General features: G+C 38.3%; 1 protein-coding gene across 1 annotated transcript in view; it reads right to left on the bottom strand.

Annotated features, from left to right (window-relative positions):
* Positions 1–1,815: 1,815 nt before the first annotated feature.
* LOC126248274 (protein PRRC2C-like) overlaps positions 1,816–23,283 on the bottom strand; it is a 240,396-nt gene continuing 218,928 nt past the window's right edge. The window contains exons 35-39 of the mRNA XM_049949121.1: positions 19,512–19,669; positions 19,179–19,344; positions 13,854–14,185; positions 12,215–12,857; positions 1,816–4,561 (exon numbers count right to left, since the gene is read on the bottom strand). Of these exons, the coding sequence (XP_049805078.1) occupies positions 4,368–4,561; positions 12,215–12,857; positions 13,854–14,185; positions 19,179–19,344; positions 19,512–19,669 (1,493 nt within the window). The 3' untranslated portion in view covers positions 1,816–4,367. The remainder of the gene's footprint in view (positions 4,562–12,214; positions 12,858–13,853; positions 14,186–19,178; positions 19,345–19,511; positions 19,670–23,283) is intronic.

The raw sequence follows: 23,283 nt of genomic DNA, 5'->3' as shown, positions 1-23,283 counted from the left end.
CATGCTTTGTAGTTCATAGACTCAATGACTGACATCACGTCAAGTGATGCAAGTCACACAGAGATATATTTCCAATTCATTGGCCAGTATAGTTGCAAGGGAAATTGAGTTATTGACTAAGATCTGCGTAAATGTCAACCAACTGAATATATTACCATTCACTGTGTCACATGATAAACATGTGGCCTGTTTGAAATAAAATGTAAAGAAGTCAGAAACTCACTTGAACATGTAAAGCATTACACAAGAACTGTACTTCAATTTGCAAAATATTTAATGTTTATTCCATAAAAGCAGGGTTCATTAAAAGTGGGGAGAGATAACACTGTTCTTATGGGAGTTTCACCAGACCGATGGAAATATTTGTTAAAAGTGGGATTTCCTAAAAAGCAATTTTGTTAATGTAGGATTTTACTGTATATGATTATTTGTTGCTATTATTTTCCCCATCAGAAGTTAGGTAAACTTAAGCCCAATAGCCAATAGATTTTAAGTCTAATTGAGTGTAATTCAACTGGATGCAGCCCATCTAAAAAATCAACAGTTTTAACCCGACCAGTGGTAGTAGTGAATTAACTTTTGACAGTTGTTATATTGTGGGGTGAAGTACATGCCAATTAGATACACAGTGAATAAGAACTATGGTTTTGAAATGTGTCTGCGTACTTATACACTACAATTACACAGAAGCTATTACAGAAGTCACGATTTCTACCTCATCTGAATATAACAATCCAAGTCATTGACAAGCAGCTGTCATAAAAACCTGTAACAATACTCCATCATCTTCACTTATTGAAGTAACTCCCTTCTTTCCTAAAGGTGCAATGTTTAATATGATTGAACAGTTTTATACAGCAGCAATCTTACATTAACTAGCATTTCAAACTGACAGTGGCAGGGGGAGGTGGAACCTAACCAGGATAATACCTCAACAGATTTTATTTGGAGTAGACGGATACATCCACCTAAAGAAGTCTACATTGGACACTTCCATGTACTAAAAGACATAACCCAGAAGGAAAATTTTGATAATCTTGATGCATGTTCTCAGTTATGTTTTTGCCTTTGTCGAGCACAGTAGAATCAAATACAAACAGAAAATTAACTTTCTCTCTCTCTCTCTCTCTCTCTCTCTCTCTAACCATCTCACGATGTTCAATACAAAAATATACCTTGCAAAATGCTCAGTTCACATGACAACAAATAATCTCAATTCAGACATCACTGGGACAAGACTTGACAATAGTCCCACCTACAAGTACTAGCCAGTGTTTGGAACTGCACTGACTTAAGAGGGAAACAATATTTGCATAATCTTAACAGAGAAAATCTATCTTAATTACACACATAAGCACCCACTAGCAAAACATCATTGTTTCTGAATAATGGAGTCAAGATGTTTATCCAATATACTGATTGGCACCAACATATGAACTGAATTTAATTTACTGGAATGTTTTGATAGAAATCATATCAAGTGCTTTTTCCCCCATGGTTCATTGCACTGAATGATTGCACTGAATGAATATGTATCTAAAATAGAAAGTTCCGTAAGGGTTCTGTACGAGTATGTCAACAATGAAGATAAATTATTACAACTCTTTCTTCTTTAGTGCAGATCTGAAATTTCAATCTTACAGGTGCTACTACATAAAGAAAGCTGCAACCACCACCACAAAATCAAACTCATCAGTTAAAGATTTAAATTATTTTTACATTATACTTACTTCCAACACTATATATTTAAAATAAAAAGGAGTGGAAGAATAAATTTAAGATTATGCAACACTGAGAACAAGAAATTTCAATCACTATTCTTGAGTAACAGAAATGAGCTTTTTTATTTCATATTTATGTAGGAAAGAAACTGATCACAATAATGTCACTTCTGACGTTCAGCAAATAAGCCCAAAGCTTACTGAAACACTGAGACTAATCAGCCACAATAAAAAGGAACATCAATTCAGAATCCTAAAAAATATTCTTTCGGGTGAATAAAAATATTCAGCTTCATGTTTACGGAACATTTCACTCGAATACAACAAAAAAAATCATCCAACTTAATCCAACATGCTGACGCAATGACAGTTCAATACAGAGACTGAAAAAATCAGTACCATATACAGCAAACGAATTGTCTACTATAAGAACAATTCTTTGATAGCAGCTGTCTCTTTTAAAGAATCAGTTTAAATTTGAAGTGTGCTGCACCATAGATAATTTCATTTCCTTTGTAGCACAAGAGATCTGCTACACACAAACCACACAACATAAGTTTAGCACTTTCACTGCAGGGCAAGATTAGGACTGTAGGGTTATTAAACACCTAGAGCACAGACCTGGAGGAAGTCTAAAGTAGATGCTTCTGAAAACTTACTAACTTATGAAACAGCTAATATGTGAATAGTTCCCAACACTACAGTTTGTCAGAGTTCTTGAACGGAAATCATCATTTATTCCAGGGTTTCACTTTAACACTTCAACTTGAGGATATCTTTTAATTAACTGAAATCACTTGAACAACACTTTTATTCAAGACTGCATTGAAGTTCATTATTTCTTCAGTCTCTAGAGAGATTTTCAACACTGCCGTATGTATAATCACACAGTAACTACAAAAATGATAAAAAATTAAAAAGAAACTTCAGTTCATACCAACACCAAAGACACAGTTGTAAAGTAAGAATCTTACTCAAAGTGGCAAAATTTTTCTGATGTGGCCATTTTATGTACAGTACATCATCTTTTACACATCATCATGATATTGCTCACATGAGCAAGTTTTACTTAATAATCTAACAGAATCATTTCCTGGTTATCTTAATGCAAGAAAGCACACCAAAACCCAAGTTCACAAGTAAAGGAGGCATCTTAACTGTTTTTTCCTCAACATCATTAACATCTCTACAATTCTATGCATTAATTGTCAATATCTTGGTTTCTCTCAAGCTAGTTGCATACACATTAACTCAGCTGAATAGTACTTTGCTCAAAATTACATCTGAGTGGCATACAGCTCTGCAGACAAACCTCACTGGCCGTTCCTTCATTTCCAATATGCTGTTTTCATTTTCAGTAAGTTTCCTAGAATTGTTATCCCATTTTCAAATCATTACAGTACCCACATTTCATTAGTTTTCACTGCCTTCTTTCTCTGCAATTATCAATTTATAATGCCATAAGCTTGGTATTTTACTTGGCAACCATAATGATAGCAAACCACGTACCACATAAGATATGCTGAACTTTACTCTTGACACTTCATTATTTCCAAACTTTTTTAATATTTGGCTCAGCAATCTAACAACAATTAAAAATCTCAAATACGATAATACTTTGTTTCATACAAGTTTATCTTACTAATTGATTCTTATTACATATGGTAAAATAATCTTTTTTCACAATAAACGAACCCGGATCACTTGTTTAAGTATTTCTCGATTCTTGCTCAAATACACAATATTACATCTTCCATAATGAAAATACTCTAAACATTTCCTTCAACAAGCATTTTATAAGTTCAAGCACAGCACTTCCTCCAACTTTCACACACATCCCACTTAATACAAAGCAAGAAGACAAAAAATGCATCCATAATGTACTACTGTATTAATGTAACGTAAAACATAATACAGAGTGAAAGCCGTAAATATTCCACATTTAATGTGCACAAGTAATTCCACAACCTTAAAGTCACGGCTTCATGTTCCTTACTGACATATTTTGTGTAATGCAGTCCAATTCCATGATGAATTTGTATCAGTATTTTTGTTTCCTGCTCATGTAACATCTGCACTTTAAGTACTTGGAATGCTCTTGCTTTACATTTCACTGAAAAGCTTTGCCACACTGGTGCTTGACACAAATCGGCACTACTGATATTTCAGAGATTTTAATCACACCATCCACTTCCTCATTGCAGATTAACTGGGCAGCTGTCAGAACGCATTTTTTTTATTTTTTTATGGTAATGTAACGTCACAGGCTCAGTGTTTACTACATGTAGATTGTGACAAACGACAAAAATACTGCATTTCCTGTATCACAGCATAAGCTGGTTACAATTACACCATCAGTAATGATAGTAATAATTATAATAATAACAATAACAACAGAATTATTATTTTTCTCTAAATGGTCCCAGCATGCTGTTTAATAATTCAGTATCTTTGTAATAGCTGAATACTTTTTTTAATACAACTGAATGTTTTCTGTCCAAAAAACCATGACTTATTAGGGAAAAAAGCTTGAAAACTGCTACACCAAAACTGATAAACTCTGCAACATATCAAACTTCCAAGAGCACTCTGTACAAGAACGATATGCAAGTAAATATCTCTGAATGAAATTACTGCACAAAACGTTCAGTCAGATGTACTTGAGGGCTTTTCTTCCTTTCGTCCATCAGCTGGCAGTTTTTGATCTCCCTGACTGTGCCCCAGCCCAGCACTGGATTTAGGTTTACCATTACCACCACTACCACCTGTGTTACTGTTCTCACATACTTTGCCCTCAGAATCACTACTTGATTTCCCATCACTGTTTTCCACTGCAAGACCTGAAACCAAAGTAGCTGTTATAAAACCATGAATGTCTAACTCTATCAGTTCAATACTTTATAGGATAAGCACATCAAAGTTTTTCAATAAATAAAAGAGAGAAAACCATTTACACATCTGAAACAGTACCCATACTTTTTATAATTTGTATTAGTATATCTCTAAACATATACCACAATTGTAAGTTGCAACACGATCTAAATTTTGGAAATGGCATTCGGTGATATACTTAGTGCAACAATATAAAATTGACATCTAAATGGTGAAGGATTGTAAATAAAACAGTATAAACAAAGTAATATTCTTATAGTGGGAAAGGGGCAAAACCACGTTTATGATTATATGGAACATACTGGATGAACCATTAATATTTCAAAACTCATAAGTTGCATTTTGCAAATTTATTTGAAAAGGGCATACTGTGCTACAAAACTTGTAAACAACAATATGGGTTTTTAAACTCCCTCCTTTTTCTGAAATGTGGGACACTGCCAAGTGACAATACTACAGAAAGTAGTCTCAAACAGCAAAGGGAACATAGTGCCTTTATTCCAGAGCAATAACTGTACAATATTTCGGTTAGGAGACATTCTGTAGCTCTTCATGGGATATAAGGCAAAGGCAGATCAGGTGAAAATAAAAATCAGTTACTTTTCTGGTGAATACAAAATCCAGAATGTCATAACAGGTGTAAGGAAAAAACACAACATGTTCGATAAAAGTCAGAGAGATATACTCAACATAATAGTTAATGTATTGACATAAAAAAAAGATATATTTTTGTACATCATTATGTTAACTATTCTTACGATTAGCACACCTCTATTGGATTTTTATGGAATTTGGTGTTCTTTTCTTACACCTATTATGAAGTTTTGGATTTTCTATCAGCCAGAAAAGAGGAGATTTATATATTCACCTAATCTGTCTTTGGCTTATATCCTGTGGAAATGATCCACAACAAAAACTGACAGATATTAAGGTTCAGATAAAAGCAACTGATGCCCAAAATGTGTGTTTTTTTTAAATAACTGTCCACAATGTGTGAAATTAACATCAACTACCAAATACTTGGTATCAAAGTTCAATAATATGTACCTTTCAGCCAACATTATACGACTTCATTTCCTCTTGCTAAAACATAACAAAGTGTCATACAAAACTGAAGAAAATTAGCCCACATTTTAAAAGAATATACATTTAATGCCAATATAAGATAAACAATATTGTAACTGACTTTCAATAAGAGCAATATGTGCATAAAATATTTGAATTACAATCTAAGAGAAACCATTACCAACATAATGAGCTTTCACTTTACTTAAATAATTATTTCCTAAAACTGTAATAAGTTGCAAGCACTAAAGCACATTTAGAAAATTGTTGAAAATTTTACGTTTTAAACTCCGATATGAAAGAACTGGTTTGAACTGTCACTTAAGTATTTGTTATCATGATTATTCAGGAAACTATGGGAAGAAAGGTTAAAGCTCAATGACCCATTAACATAAAAGTCATTGGAAAGAGTACACAAGGTCATTTGGGAAAAAAAGACTCCAAGGACATCAAACATGGAGTTTTTGAAGGACAGTTCTAGAATTAATCTATATCGGTTTACAGGAAACACGGAGATCATAAAATGGTTAGCTGACAGGTATCTGAATCCCATCTCACCCCTACTGAATTTAAGTCCAGTGTATGAACCAGTATCACCTCGCTCAGTACGAAACAGAAACAAAGCAGACATTTTGCTATAAATTATCAACAACATTCAAAATAACATCATTAATGCTATTTGCAGAAACAGTAGAGATGTTCAGCTCAATCAAGTGTGCAACTGTGTGGCATAGCAGATTGATTCTTGCATCTGTTACGTTTTTCTGCTCCCATAAATAACCATTTTTTTTTTGTTTCTATCTAATTTCTAATAAATTTATCTGTTAACCTGTAGTACCAATCTGAATAACCTCCAGATCCTATTTAGATATAATGTCACTTAAAATTATTATTCAGGTTCTCATTACGGGTGTACTGATTCCATTTGTGAAATTAGTTTTCATTGGTGCACTCGTAATTAAAAGTTACTGTTAACTGAACTTAGCACAAATATTTGCTACAGGCAAAAGCCTGTGAGCTAATCAGCATAATTCCATAAAGTGACCCATATCATTTAGAAGTTTAGCATTGCCACTTTACAGGAAACTATTTTACATTCCCTAGAACTGATTATCTTCTGCAATAATTATACTTGAAATGCATGAGTAAGCCCCATGTTTTATTGCAGGTTTCATCAGAACCATTGTTAAGATTCTGAACTTTGACATTATACCTTACTTTTTCTATACAGTATGACCAACAGCACAATAATTAATGATTTCACGAAATTTGCTATAATTTGCATAATGGCGGTGATTCACATAAAGAAGGAATTCACATTTTAGAGTTAAAATAGTCCCCACATATTTTTCTAAATTTGTAACCAGCAACATTTTCTGTAATCCAAAATTTTATTGGTTCTTGTAGTTAATAAAGAAACAGTAAATTCAAGCCTAGCCAGTTTTCAACATATTATGCAGTTTTCAAAACAACAGTTTGTTCCTATGCCCATGTATAAGTAGTCAGACGTCACCCAAAATTGACAATCCATGGTTTGAGCAACATCTATGATGGATGCGATCTCGTCATTCACTTGCACCACAATTGTAAGTGAAAGTATGTGAACCGACTAATGCGAAACTCAAGAATTTTAATACGTAATTTCTTTGAAGTGATACCTGCAATCTCAATTAACAGACTTTATAAAATTGAATTGTGATGTGACCAACAAGTTCTGTGAACTTTAACTGTAAACAGGTTGGGCGCTATTGTTGGACTTAGTGAGAATTGTGTTATGGACAAATTTAAGTGAACTACCAGAGTGTAATTGTCTTTAACAGGACTGTGGTAAGTGAACTGTGACAGTTTCATATAAATGTGAACTGTGTATTTTGTGCCACAATAGAACAATCAACTTTGTCAGAGTAATTTTGAGTGTTGATTCCAGATAAATGCACTAATAATTTTTCGTAGTGTAAAAGCTGGTCACCACACTGAACTCTTAAAGGAATAAAAATGTGTTTGTTAGTGTCATCTAAAGTATAGTATCATTTACATCAATGAAGGAACACCATCCCATGCTCATTCAGATTTTCAGCTTCAAGAGGATTCAGGTTAGCTCCACGAAGGAGAGACTATGAAATCCAAGTCAGTTTCATCGAAACTGGAACAACAACAGTGTTTTTTTTTTCTTCTCAACTATGTGGCCCACACTATACCAAATGATATTTTACATCTTTTTTGTATTGCTCCAGTGATGAAATTTACATGGACTGCATGAAGTTATACTCAGAATTCATTTTTCACTTACCCAAAGTACACAAATAGTTCCGCTGTGCACTGCAGTGGATATTTTGTAAATGCACAAGAAATAAAATGTGTGGGGTTCACATGTTAGTGAAAAAAATACAAGTTACTAAGTATTGGACCAGTTTTGTGAATGGATCCAACATGACCTTGCAGACAGAACTCAACACATCATTCTCAATTGAACAAAAGAGACAGATTTAAAGGTAATTTCTGGAATATCCAAGAGAGTGTGATAGGGCTGTTACTGTTCACAATACGTATCAATGATTAAACAAAGTGTCAGAAGCTCTTTAACACTGTTTGGAGATAATGATGTTGTCTGTGAGAAAACGCCAACACCAGAAGACTGTATTGGGTTGCAGAATATTCTGCAGGGGATTGATGAATGGTGGAGGCTCTCACTGTTGACTCTAAATGTAAATAATGTAAGATATTGCCCATACATGGGAAAAGAAATGCACTACTGTGCAACTTCACTATCAATGACAAATTGCTGCAAACAGTCTCCACCATAAAATATCTAGGAGTAACTATCCATAGTGACCGTAAGTGGGATGCTGACACGAAACAAGTAGCTCAAAACGCAAATGCCAGACTTTAGATTCACAGGAAGAATCTTAATGAAATTTAACTTATCCACAGAGGATATGGCTTACAAGGCACTTGTTCAGCTAATTCTTGAGTATTGTTCATCAATCTGGGATCCTTACCAGGTGGGACTGATGGGTCGTTTGGTTGGCTCGAGAGCATTACAAAGAAAGGTGGTTAGACAACATATTACTTCTTCCCACATACATCTCGCAAAATTACCACAATGAGAAAATTATAGCTAGTACAGAGGCTCACTGACAATCATTCTTCCCACCCACCATTCGTGAGTGGAACCGGGCAATCAGTGTTACTAGAAGTACATTCCACCACACACTGTATGGTGGCTTGTAAAGTACTGGTGCAGCTGTAGTAGATAGGCAACTGTGCCATTTAGACCAGGCTGTTTCAACAATGCTCCACCGAACAGGAGTGCTCATTGCAGTGGTTTAAGCCTATGTAGTGGGGGAAAGTGAACTCAGTGCCCCTGGCTGCAAAAAGCTGTAACTGATGCAAAAAGCTATATTGAGACAGTAACAGTTATGGTTAGTCATGGCAGCCGTATGCCTGAATTGGAGGCGACATTTCTATTATTGAGAGGGATGGACGATCACAGTGCCTCATATGTCACAAAATACCGTCATTACACACACCATGTAGGTACAAGGTGAAGCACACAGTTAGCATATAGCTAGTAGCCAGACTTCAGAATGATGTAAAAAGAGAATTCTTTGTACAGAAGTTGTAGAAATATGAAGCAGTAGTTCATGTACTGCAATGCATTTGTTCTTTTCAATGAAGAAAATGCAAGTAAGACATTTGTATGAGAAAGCTGCAAAGTCACTCAAATTATAGCAGCAAGTGGCAACCCATTTTCAATGGGACCTCTTGTAAAATTATATATGGTAGTTGTTGCAGAATGTTTGTTTCCAAGGGAGCTGCAGCCAACTGATAGTTTTTGCCTTTCAAGCAAACAGCCACTTGTCAATTCCTGGACACAACAGCAGACTTTGACACAAGGCTCAGGAAAAAAGATGATAGCTTTATTGCATTTTCAATCACATTTGAAGAGAGCACAGCTACATTACACTGTGATCCAGTTTCAATATTTCTGTATGGTAATGATATGGAGCTGCAAGTAACTGAGAACATTCAGCTGTAATAGTACTCAATTACACCGCAACAGGAAAATACATTTTGAAACAGTTTATTAAGCAGTGGAAAATATTAATTTTCTGTGTCACAAGCTCCATTTTGTAGCCACAGATAGTGCCCAATGAATGATAGTTTGTCACGAGGGTTTTCCTTCTCATTTTAAAAATAAATTCAGAAGATGCTTCATTCACAAAGAGGCAGTGTGTGCTAAAACAATGGAATTTGGCCATCTAATGAAAGCTGTGGTCAAATGGGTGAATTTTGTTTAGCATCATGGTGTAAACCACCACCAATGCAATGGATTCCTAACACATATAAAAGCAGAGTTTTGAACATACCTTACCACAGTACAGAACATTCGCTTACTCTGAGGGAAGTTCTTGATGTATTCTATCCTCCTCTAAATGAACAGGGAAGAAATGCACTAAAAGATTTAAAATGGACATCGTACTCAGTGTTCATATTTGACACAATTATACACCTCACACCCTGCAGGGCACAGAGCAGATAATAACTGACACACACACACACACACACACACACACACACACACAAATTAGGTTTGTTTGAGGGGCAAATGAGCAACTACCACTTAACATTCTTCAGTCCTCCAGTTTTTTTTTTTTTTTTAATTTCCTTAAGGTACCAGTTTTGGCAACTACCAAACCAAGATAAAGCAGCTTATCGTTTCTTTCAAAATATGATTCTGAGAGCACACCATTTTGGAAATGGAAATGAAATTATTCAGTACTCCTTTCTCAGTTTCACCCTATGATTTACCACTGTCACTCCATTTCGATGTTACAGAGTTTCAAAAGTCGACTTTGCTAAAAGACATACTACACGACACTCAATCTGTCAACCTGTTATGGTGGTATCATTCATTACAGCAAAAATTCCCAGGGTGCACACAAATCTTGAGCAAGTTTGGGCCTACATACTGTTGTGAGCAGCTTTTCTAAAATGGAACAAAGAATGATCTTTTCTTCAGGACCCACCAATGATGCCTGATAGTTCCTCTTGTTCTAAAACGAAAATGTCAAATTTCATTAGCCCTGTAAACAACGTATCCAATATTTTTAAAACTGCTCTTTTTTATTAATTTCCTTCACTTCCTACTTCCACAACGTAGCATGATGCTACATTTTTGCAGCTAAGAGTATGAGATCAGCCATCACCTATGGTGCAGCCGCCAGTTCAATAGGCTCTGCTGTGCTGTCACATTTGACTCTTCACATCAAGTGACAATGCGCCACTTAGCAGAGAGAGCTTCGGCTGGAATAGCCTGATTTAGACAGTGTTACAAGAAAAAACAACTGCAGCCCTGTCATTCATATCTCAGTTCAACTTTAGCTCTGCTGACTTCACGGGGAACCATAAACTGATGAGTTCCAATGTGTGATCAAATCTCAGTTTCCTGCCCATGCACTTCTCACTTATGAAGGATATTTCATCTGAGACTGATATATCTTAAACACTTCTAAGGCTGCTGTGTCTGTTTAGAGCTAAATAAGCATTTACGAAGCCTATGGATATCAGGGAGTTCAAGGCTTAAATGCTCTGATTGAAGGTATTAAGAGCAGAGATAGGGAACTTATTATTACACCCACTGCACCGCTACTTACAATTGGTGAACGCTGGGCAAGCATACCAACATGGATCAATAAAAATGAACCCAAGGTGTCAAGAGACCTTGTGTCATCATCTTGATCTGGATTGGCTGCCTGAGTATTAAGAAAACAAGATCTATGCCAAACACACACACACACACACACACACACACACACGAGCAGATTAGCACCTGTGATTCTCAGTTGGACCGAATTATTTAGTCAAGAAACATGAGCCCCCTGGTGTATTAAATAATTCACCATCATTAGATAATGGCATACCGGCCAAAAACAGTTATGTTAAACAGCATTTAATACAACTGGAACTGTTATTTATTCAATCTTTTAAAGCACTTCAGTTAATTGTCCAGTTTAATTTCTATTTCAAGTACAAAGATTTTTGGGAACAAAGAAGAAATTTCAATCGACTCATCATGCTGTGAACAGTTTCTGTAACCAAATCATAAAGTGACAAATTATTGGTTTTCATGCCATTCCCATACTTAGAATGGGATTAATGGAGGTTTAACACAGAATTTTATTTGAAGTTCAGGTGGTTCTGAGATGGATCTTATGATGTCAATAGACCTGCATGTATAGGTTAAGGTGAATTGTGATAGGTTGTGAGACAGGGTGGTGAAAGAGATCCGGACTGAGCCTGGGTGGCAGATTAATGACATATTCTGATACACCATCAAGGCTGAGTATGGCTTATAGGCAGTTGTCTATGCTCTTTGTGGCATATGGGCAAATCCACAATCACGGTCTCAAATAATACTATACACAAACAATAGAAAATAGACATTATAGTGTCAACAATACATTTACAATTTAATCTTTTTCAGTTAATTCTATACTATCAATTATTTTTTAGACAAGGAAGAACAGCCATACCATGTGATGTGTAATATGCCTGTCCTGTAGCACTAGGTGGCTGCTTGCCAGCACTCTGTCCTCTAGCAGTGGCACCATGTGCTTGAGGCTGCTGTGTGGTAGCAGATTGCATCTGGGGTCGTTGTTGCTCCTGCTGGCGTTGCTCTTGTTGACGCTGCTGCTGCTGTTCTTGCTGTTGCTGTTGATGCTGCTGTTGCTGTTGATGCTGCTGTTGATGCTGATGCTGATGCTGCTGTTGCTGCCTTTGCTCGTGTTGCTTTTGGCGTTGTTGATCCTGCCTTTGCTGCTGTTCCTGCTGCTGTTGGTGATGTTGCCTTGGTTCTTGTGGTGGCTGTGAATGCTGCTGGTGCTGGTGTGGATGTGGATGCTGGTGCTGTTGTTGCTGCTGTGGTGGTGGTGGTGGTGGTGGGTGATGGGGATGCTGTAATTGTTGCGGCTGTTGTGGTTGTGGTGGCGGTGGCGGTAGCTGCTGAGTTAGCTGCTGACGGGGCCTACCTCCCATCATACTATTGGCAGATACACCACCTCCTTGAGAATAAGTCACAGGTCTCTGAATGGGAGGTGGGTATATGGGTGCTGCAGGTGGCGGCATACCAGCTCTTACTCCTATATTAAGCTGAGCTCTTGCAGCTTGCTGAAAGGGCTAAAAAAAAAAAAAACCACCCTCATGAATTTCAAAAATAAAGATAACACAAATTTATTTTCTACATAACATACGGCATATTTAATATTATTTATGGATGATAGCACAATTACAAAAGTTGCTGCCAAAGCCATTATGCAATTACTCAATTGAAAGAGTGAGAGTCTGAATGCTTGTGAGAATGATGCTCGCATAGTTAATTAACAGTAACTACGAGGTTGTGTCCCACAGTTTCTTTATTCTGTCAGATGATGTATTACATGATGTGGATATTTATTTGGTCGTCTTTCCTGTGTAACTGATACAAGTTGCAACACACTGCCTCTAAAAGGCTCCAAATTTTAGTGTGTAACACAGTTGTGTATAACGTACTGGAGTGCTGTAATCCAAGTTTCTAATTGCAGAAAATAGGCCTCCAATTGAGGCAGTTGTAAACAGTGAAATACAGAACACACACACAAAGCAGGAAACAACGTTTACAAATACTGGTAACATTAATATTAGCAAAAAAGGCCTCCAAATTAGTAAATGATTAGTTTGTAAATCCTTCCATAACACTAAGCTTGAATTTCACAACTCAAGACAAACGTGAGTATTATGCACCTGGATACAGCATGAGGTTTGTTCCAATTAATGAACATTAAGTAGCAATGGTGATTAGAAGCCTCAAATGAAAAATGTTCGCAGATTCAGAAATTTCAAAGCCATTGACTGACATTGGTAATTTTTCATTTACTGGAGGATGATTTCCTCACGGACTAAAAATTCACCATGAATGTGAACATTTGGTTGTGCCTTCAGCCTGCAACGAGTGCACTGGCAATTTGGTAATGACCATAAGAGTGACTCAACCAGTATGCTGCACATTCCCTGATGATAAGTAGGAGTAAAAGAAGCATGACATGTCACTATTTTACTTGAAACATAATATTTGGAAAGTTTTTTTTATGAAGATTACCCAAACAGTAACATTTATAAAATAATTCAGCAACATACCAGTTGGCCGGGAGCTTGTGAAACACCTTGGTAAGCACCAAATTTAAGATGTGGTGCTTGCTGTTGTGTAGGACTGTGTTGTGCTTGCTGCTGTTGCTGTGGTGGGGGTGGGGGTGGTGGCTGCTGTGGTTGCTGTTGTGGCTGTTGCTGTTGTGGTGGTGGTGGTGGCGGTGGTTGAGGTGGTTGATGTGGTTGATGCTGATGTTGGGCTGAAGGGGGTGGTGGCGGAGCCTGTTGTTGCTGCTGCTGTTGCTGCTGCTGCTGCGGCGGCTGCTGCTGCTGCTGCTGCTGCTGCTTTATGTTGCGTGACTTGGGAGATGGTATCTGCGGAACTGCAAAAAGAACCTAATTTTAGGGTTGGATTGTTTATTTTGTAACAGCAGAATTTCAAGTATAATGCAAATGCTATCACCGAAGTTGGCTAAAAAAAACTATAATTTTACAATAATCACCACAGTCCTGAAGTTGTCTTCAAATGCGTGACAAATGATAATATATTCCTTCTCACTTTGAACTTCGAAAATGCAGAAAAAGTTACAATAAATTTCTTTTGCAACTGTGTACGAGGTGTGATCAAAAAATAACAAGAAATTTTGTTTTTCTTAAATTATCTTCATTTTTCCAACAACATCAACTTTGTCCCTTTCAAATTAATCCCCCTCAGATATAACACACTTATTCCAGCACTTTATCCAATCTGAGAAGCACTTCTTGAACTTTTTGGTGTTCAGCTCCTTCTGTGATTCTGTTTTTATGTCAGCAATAGTGGCGAAACAATGTCCTTTCATGGTTCTCTTCAGCCTTGGCAATAGACAGGAGTCACAAGGTATGTCTGGTGGATACAGTGGCCGAGGCAATGTAACGGTTTTGTTTCTTGCCCAAAAAATCACAAAAAAGCATACAGGTGTGAGTGGGAGCATTATCACGATGCAATTTCCACAAGGGATTTTGTCACAATTCTGGACATTTTCTTCAGACTGCTTCACACAAACTTGAAGGGAGTATTCCTTACTGATCCTACACTCGTAAGGCAGGAACTCATGGTCGGAGTAGAGCCGGGGGGGGGATGTCGGAGTAGAGCCGGGGGGGGGGGGATGTCGGAGTAGAGCCGGGGGGGGGGAGGTCGGAGTAGAGCCGGGGGGGGGGGAGGTCGGAGTAGAGCCGGGGGGGGGGGAGGTCGGAGTAGAGCCGGGGGGGGGGGAGGTCGGAGTAGAGCCGGGGTGGGGGGGAGGTCGGAGTAGAGCCGGGGGGGGGGGAGGTCGGAGTAGAGCCGGGGGGGGGAGGTCGGAGTAGAGCCGGGGGGGGGAGGTCGGAGTAGAGCCGGGGGGGGGGAGGTCGGAGTAGAGCCGGGGGGGGGGGGAGGTCGGAGTAGAGCCGGGGGGAGGTCGGAGTAGAGCCACGGGGAGGTCGGAGTAGAGCCACGGGGAGGTCGGAGTAGAGCCACGGGGAGGTCGGAGTAGAGCCACGGGGAGGTCGGAGTAGAGCCACGGGGAGGTCGGAGTAGAGCCACGGGGAGGTCGGAGTAGAGCCACGGGGAGGTCGGAGTAGAGCCACGGGGAGGTCGGAGTAGAGCCACGGGGAGGTCGGAGTAGAGCCACGGGGAGGTCGGAGTAGAGCCACGGGGAGGTCGGAGTAGAGCCACGGGGAGGTCGGAGTAGAGCCACGGGGAGGTCGGAGTAGAGCCACGGGGAGGTCGGAGTAGAGCCACGGGGAGGTCGGAGTAGAGCCACGGGGAGGTCGGAGTAGAGCCACGGGGAGGTCGGAGTAGAGTCAGATGGGAAGGAGGGATGGAGGAGGGGGAGACTATTTCATGGCTCAATGGAACCATTATGGGCAGGCAAATATGTGCTAGGAGTGACTTCCAAGTAATCCATACCAGAGGAGGAGGAGAGATCATAACAGGCATTCGAGAACTACTACACGTATTGAGTCATTACATACAGGTACAATATCAGTAAGAAAATAGGGGTTAGCTTCTGAATATCTAAAACGCTTTGTATGTATTTGGTACAACCATGAACTCTCTACTCAAGCTGAGCAACACTAGGTTGCCCTCCAGACTTCTATATCTTATTTATTCATTCATTTTCACTCATACACCACTGACGGTACCTTCAAGATAAGAGTTTCAGGCAAACAGTCAACACAACACAAGCCTACACCTCAAGGAAACACCCTAAAGTCGCTTCCATTTAACCTCGACATTAATGAATTCTAAGCAACAAACAACACAATGCTGATTAAGTCAACAGTACAGTGACTGTTAGCTATCAAACATCTACAGTACTAAGAAAAATTTCCTGCTTTAGTTAGAAACATGGCATGTTAGGAAATGTGAAGTATGGCACCTGTAAGACTACTGACACTGCAATCAGATCACGCTACACCAGTTCAGCATGCAAAGAACAAAGAACACTTAACAGGAGTATGGGACATGGAGACGATTCATTAGATCATTCATTATTTATTACTGCTTCAGTCTGGGTGTAAACATCACTAAAATGTTTGTAAGTCACACAGAACAATGTTTGATGAATCATTAGCAATGCTCCACAATACACACACACACACACACACACACACACACACAACACAATTATGCACCTGAAGACCCACAAGTAGCCACTCACATGAATATGTAAGAAACTGCTAATACAACTCTACAAAAACTTTATGACATTCTCAAAACTTCTTTATTGTCAATAAAAGGAAAAGCAACTGAAACCACAGGTGTAAGTACCATCTGCTAAAACACCTATCCACATATGAAACTGACCACCTGACACTAGTACAGGCTAAAGTTTCATAGATAACATGGAGTGGATGCGTCTTTGTGAAAAAGCAATATTGGCATCAATGACTTCTGTCACATCCCGGTGGATTTGTCAAGAACGCTGTCAACAATAGAGCACATATACTGCCCCCGCATGCCAAAAAACAGAGGTGAAATTTATAACCGAACCTATCGATTAACTACGACAACACATTAAAGAGACTATTGAGCCAGCAGGATCTGTCATGTGAAACATCATTGGAGCACCAGCTGCAATGAATTACATATCTTCAAGTCAAATGTGAGTTACCCTCATTACACCATCTGCTTTATTATGAACAACAATTTCATGGAGGTGAGTACTTACTAGTGGATCCCTCTCCTTTTGGGCACAGAGCAAATTGCCCCTTCTTTTCTAACCTTCCCCAACATCTCTCTTTCCTCCTTGAGGAAGAAACTAATATTTCTTCGAACTAGGGACAATTTTTTCACTTTTAAATGTGTGTATTGTCAGTACTGGAATTTTGCCTCCTTTAGGTTATTACCAGCTACCTGTTCCATGTCTTTGTAATATCATTACGGGTATTAACATACTAACAGCAGCTGACTATATAAATGTTGTGATTATTATGTTTTAAAAATTTCCTCTGCATTTTATTTGACAAATGAAGAGTGGAAATTGGAAAGATTGTGTCAAATCTCACATTTGTCAGGTGAATCAAAAAAAATCACTTTTTGTGCATAACTTATTGCATCTAAACAAACAGAAATTTTGATACTGCAGACTTATGTTGCCGACCTCATCGCTGCTAAAAATAAATTGACATATTAGAAAATAAATAATTTATTAACATCATTCTAAGTGCCATTCCAGGAAACTGACTGGGTTTAAGTGCCAATATGAAGCCCCCCCCCCCTTCTCCTGCCAGTGCCATTAATACACAGGTACTACATTTTATTCTTCATAATACAAGTACAAAAATAGAGTAGTAATATTTCAACTAGTAGAACCATGGTGAACAAAAATCATTTCCAATTTCTTTTAGATTTTTACATGAGAGTAACAATTTCAAGAAAAAATCTCTCTGTATTCACCTCTGTTTTTTACAAAACTTCACAATAGGAATTGGATGCTGTGAAGTTTACTGTAGGGCTCCCTGTGCTGTTGGAGAAGAAATTCAAACACTGTCAATAGGCCTTTCTGTTTTGCAGCTAATAAACATGACTTGTCTTTCTTATGAAGTATGGCATGGCACACATCTGCCATTGTCTTTCCACTTTTTGAATACTAAGACATTTTTTCCATGCCTTTATCCAAGACTAATAATTTTTATACAGCTATTTGAGATGGATGAGTATGAGACACTGATCACACTGCATTTGGAGATCTTACACGCCTGTGACGACTACAATGTTTCAGCAGGATCTTTAAAATCAAAGAATTCAGTTGTATGCATTAGAATTACATGGAATGGGGTTCATAGATTTAGCTGACTGAACTACATTGTGTGAATCTTATGGAACAAAGGTCTTCCTTACTCTTATTCTACTCTTATTCATTTCTCTACAACAACAAAAGTTGTCGCAGCTCAAAAAGCTCTGCCCGTACACCATAAACTTGTGTTTTATCTCTTTAATACATCCCAGGCTAAATGGAGAACTTGACACATGGTACTTGGAACTCCATTGTGCAGCACTGTTTGACACAAAGAATGACTGTCTAGTAATAAATATTTGAAACATTTTCTCCATAACTTGACTCTTTGAAGAAATCTAGGAACATGAAGAAGAAAATTAAGAATACAACAGCTCTAAAATGGTATTTTGTGAAAAAATGGCACTTAGTATGCTTTCCATTTCCACTTTTCAAATGGTGAACAACATAAAATGAGTTTCTGGGAATAAAACACTGTAGTCTCATGATAGATGTTATTTATCTGACTAAAACTCAATTCTCCTTTCCCACAAAGTTTCCAACTGTGACCTTGTATGTATTTGGTAACAAAGCTGCAATAGGCAGCGTACCATAAAAATCAGTCTGCAGAATGTGGATATTACTCACAAGTAGATATTCCACACAGGCATCAATCACAACGAAACACATTGCAAGAGACAACACTACTTTACAAATACATCAGCATAGAAAGAAATTCAAACTATTGAGTTTCAACACACACAGTATTAAACATATTTTGGGGAATCTAGAGGAATGGCTAAGTGTCTTTCATGCATATTTTGTTTACTTTGGTAGAATCAATCTTTGGCTGTAATTATTTGATCTGTACTGAGTTCTTATACTGATAATTCTGCACCACTACATGAGTTACAAAATTTCAATGGGCACATATGCACCCCCCCCCCCCCCCCACACACACACACACTTATTGCTCCTACATGGTCAATTTAGATGCAAAATCCTTAAGATTTTCAGTAGAAGAGAATTCATCATCTTTGAAAATGAGCAGTTGGATAGTAACTAGTTTCTTTCAGTTATCACAGAACAGAAATGCATATTAGCAGTGCTACAGGCAATCTGTAACAACAAAACTCACCAGTAGAAAATACTGAAACTGATGACAGCACATCTTGTTGATTTGCTGATGGGGATTTTGGCTGAACTCTGCCATTGGAAGCAGCATTATGCTCAGTTTGATGTTGTGCACCAGATTTTATGAATGCTTGTCCTGGGACTCCTGTGTTACGGTACTGCTGAGCCATCTGCAATGGAGATGATAGAAACTGCCAACACAGTTTCATAATATAAGCCCTAGCACTTGAGCATCACCAAAGGAACTAAAAAAGCTTAAAGTAAAAAAAAAAAAAAAAAACAAAACAAAACAAAACAAAACACACACACACACACGAAGTGTCTACTAAAACAATACCTGAGAGCCAAATCCTTGCAAGCCCACAGGCGCTGGTGTCCCAGACTGGTTACTGAATCCCTGTAACCCATAAGGAGACCCTGTCTGATGAATCTGCTGGGCAGAAGCTGGTTGAGGCAGATTCGAATTTGTTGGCTGATAGAATCCAGTTTGGCCACCTGTCAATGATACACACATCCATGTACAAATAATGCCTGAATAAATCATCTATCATGTCTTCAAATGCTACATCTGCAACAGAATTTGAAAAATGTATAACTAAATAACAATAAATCGGGGGTTCAATAAAGTAGTCTGTATTTATTATTACGAATCACAATTCTACAGCGGAGGGAGGGGTGACCTTCCACAGTACAATTCAAAAGTACAACAAATGAGATTACATTTACCGGCTGTTGGCTAAAGAATAAGAAGGCAAATGGAGGTTTGATACTCTCTGCATATCAATAACCTTGCCAAATCTTTACCTTCTAACTTTATGACATTATTTCATCTTACAAATGAGGACAAACAGAAGAGAATGGTAAGGTATAAGATGGAGGAAAAGGAATTTAGTTCAAACATTGGATTTGAGTATGATAAAATAGTGTTTGAGGTAAGTAACTTGGAGCTGACACACACTACACTAGCAGCTCCTCACTTAGGCTGACATTTAAGAACTGATACACCTTCCTCTGTTATCCCTATCAACTTACTATGTATTGCCAGACCCAATAAGTGAGGTTATATGTAGTATTGTGTGACCGTTTGTCAAGATTCAAAACTGAAACATCCTGACAAAACTGTACGGTGGATTCAAACCTGGAACCCTGCCTTTCACAAGAAATGCTCCTTCTTGCTGTTCTCACAGAATGAAATACTTGTTCTGCCTCACTTAGTACTCTTTCTGCCCTTCCCAAAATGACGACTTATCAACAGCATATGTCTTTTTACCAGGCAGTTCCTGAAACTACCTTTCCAGTAGCCTTTTTATTAGAACCTTCTTTGTCATTCTCCTCATTTTTCAAACGAAACAACGTCAGAAACGACGAGAAAACCAAACAGTTTTGTGAATAATGTCAATGATTTCTGTACCTTTCTTGTTGATTACTTAATATTGATTAAGGCAAATTATATGACAGAATTAGCTCAACCAATAAAAGGACATTGTATTTGAAGAAACACCCCCTTCCCTCCTCCTCAGTCTGCAATAACATGAGAACATCAATCAGATGATGTGGAAGTTGAGTACTAATAGCACCGAAAGAACAATTCACTTAAACTATTTGTTAACTGAAAATGTGCTGTGTCAAAGAAAGAACACAGCTATAACTGAATGGTGTTGAGATATCATTTACCAGACTAATGCAAATGGAAGAACGAATGCAAGTTTCGGTACACAGTTTGTCTCAAAGAAGAAGTATTTGTAGAGGCTACACTAAACTTTACACCCTGTTAAAAGTAGGCCACATAACAACTTACATAGGGACAGCAAATTTATTTTCAAAACTTCCAAGTTTCTACTTATGTATAAAATGCTCGAACAACTCACAGGAATGCAGCTGGATGAGAACACCGATATTTCAACATTTGTACACCCTCTCGTTTTCAAGACACAGATGAGGTTTGAATTTTGTGCCATGCAATGACAGTACATGCATCTGTTCAAAAATTGCCAGCTGTCGAAGAGGTCACCAGGATACAATAGCAGAAGTTGTTTTATGATTTTTCTCATTTGGAAGAAGCCAAAAGCTGTTTTCATTCATTGAACATTGGGAAAAAGAATGCCTTCAGAAAACTGTGAGTGCAGGCATTTGCCACAGTGTTCTGCCATGTAAAACTGCAGCTGCTACCTTTAGGCAATGACACTGGTGATACTTATGTATGACCTCACGACACTGCAGTAGTTGTTGATTTGATCCTAAATGGTGGAAACACTTTTCTCCAAAAAGTTTGGCCCATGCACAAAACTCTTCAATGGCCATAGGTTACTGCATATACACCAGTCAATTCATTCTACCCAACTGAATCCCAGAATACATTCGGAATGTTTAATGGACACACATTGCTTGTCACTTTCCTCCTATGCCAGGGTTGCCAAAAATTTCCTCAAGTGAAATTCCCTGATTTCTAGACAATTTTTAGCATTCATCACTGACAAATTTTGAGAACACAAGGATAATTTGACAATCTGTCTTTGCACCTACAATACAAGAAACAATAATGCACACGAGGAAATATCTAAAAAAACTTGCAAGCAGATGGTGTTTCCTGATGTGAGCAAAAATCTTAGTATTAACATCAACATCTTTTGTAATGAACTGTTTTTAGATGGAGAAAGCAAGCCAAATGGTGTGTGTGTTTCATTAAGACAACTGACATTTTATTTCAATAAAAACAAAACACATTTGGAGACAGAAACACGCATTTCCTTGGAGTCGCAAGACAGATTTAAAATATCTTCACCGATTTCAGAAATAACCTCAAAAAAAGTAGGCCTCTTGAAACAAGTATATAAGGTGGGAAAGAATTGTGTAAACCAACACTGTAGGTGACCACCAATAAAATGTTGGTTCTACTATGTTCGTTATGGTCTGTTATTACCCACTGTGTATTATCCATTATTTTACACGTATTGTGTGAATTTTCTTTCAAGAAACATGTGAGTACATAGTGCACAAACCGCTAACAACCAACAGAATTTTCTTGTTATTAATGCCCATACTTTCTAACATATAAACCACTTTTTAAGTGCCAAAATGACAAGGACAAATAAAATGTCTATAAAGTGCCACACTGTACAACATACTTGCAGCGAGACAGTCGCAATTCCTGAAATCCATTACCCATGGTCTCTGGCCTGCTGAGGAGCATCACAGTTCTGGGTCCATGAATGAACCATGAAAATCCGCTGCATTACACCACACACAAACACATCAGGCCTTCGGGCAAATCAATGAGACTAGATCTGACAGGGTGGGCATCCTCTTTAGTGGGAACCAAATAGCTTCAGATCGGCAGGCCCGATCCATTACAGATACCCGCAGAAACGGCCTGCAGTTTTGGTCCATCATGGGTATCCACTTGTTGCCAGGTATTCATGATCCACATACAGCATGTTGAAGAAATGAGACCATGGTGATCATTCCTTGTAACTGATACCTTGTTCAATTTTTCTGAGAATCAATAATAATGAGGATAGGTAGCAACTCACCGTAAAGAGGATTGCCAAGCCGCAGGTAGGCATGTAGTAAAGACAATTATACTCTCACAACTGAATTTTCAGCCATAGTTTTTGTCAGAAAACCAGAGCACACACATATCCACACTCAGACACAACTTATGCACACATGACCGCCGTATTTGGCAGCTGCTCTGAGAATCAGATTCAAACAAACCACTCCTCATGTCTCCCAGCCTCTTGTTGGCAGGTGCTAGGCTAGTGGCAAGAAGTGGTGGCAGCATTGGCTGCAAGGTGAGGAGAATGGTAGGAATCAGAGAAGCTGTAGTAACGAGGGAGTAAGGAAGTGGTGCACGTACTCAGCTGTACCCAGCCAGTGATGATGCAAGACATCTCAGTAAACAAACCGTTTTTTTAAAAAAAGGGGGTAGGGGAGGGAGAGAGAGATAGAGTGGGGGGGGGGAGGGAGAGAGGAGAGAGAGAGAGAGAGAGAGAGAGAGAGAGAGAGAGAGAGAGAGATTTTAAAGTTTTTTTTCCAAATTTCTGTGATATTTCCCCGATTTCTGTGACATGTTTGAAATCCCTGATTTTGAGACCCTGTGGTAACCCTGT

Source organism: Schistocerca nitens, chromosome 3 (genome assembly GCF_023898315.1).
Source record: "Schistocerca nitens isolate TAMUIC-IGC-003100 chromosome 3, iqSchNite1.1, whole genome shotgun sequence".
NCBI lineage: Eukaryota > Metazoa > Arthropoda > Insecta > Orthoptera > Acrididae > Schistocerca > Schistocerca nitens.
This window is presented reverse-complemented; position numbering and strand designations above follow the sequence as displayed.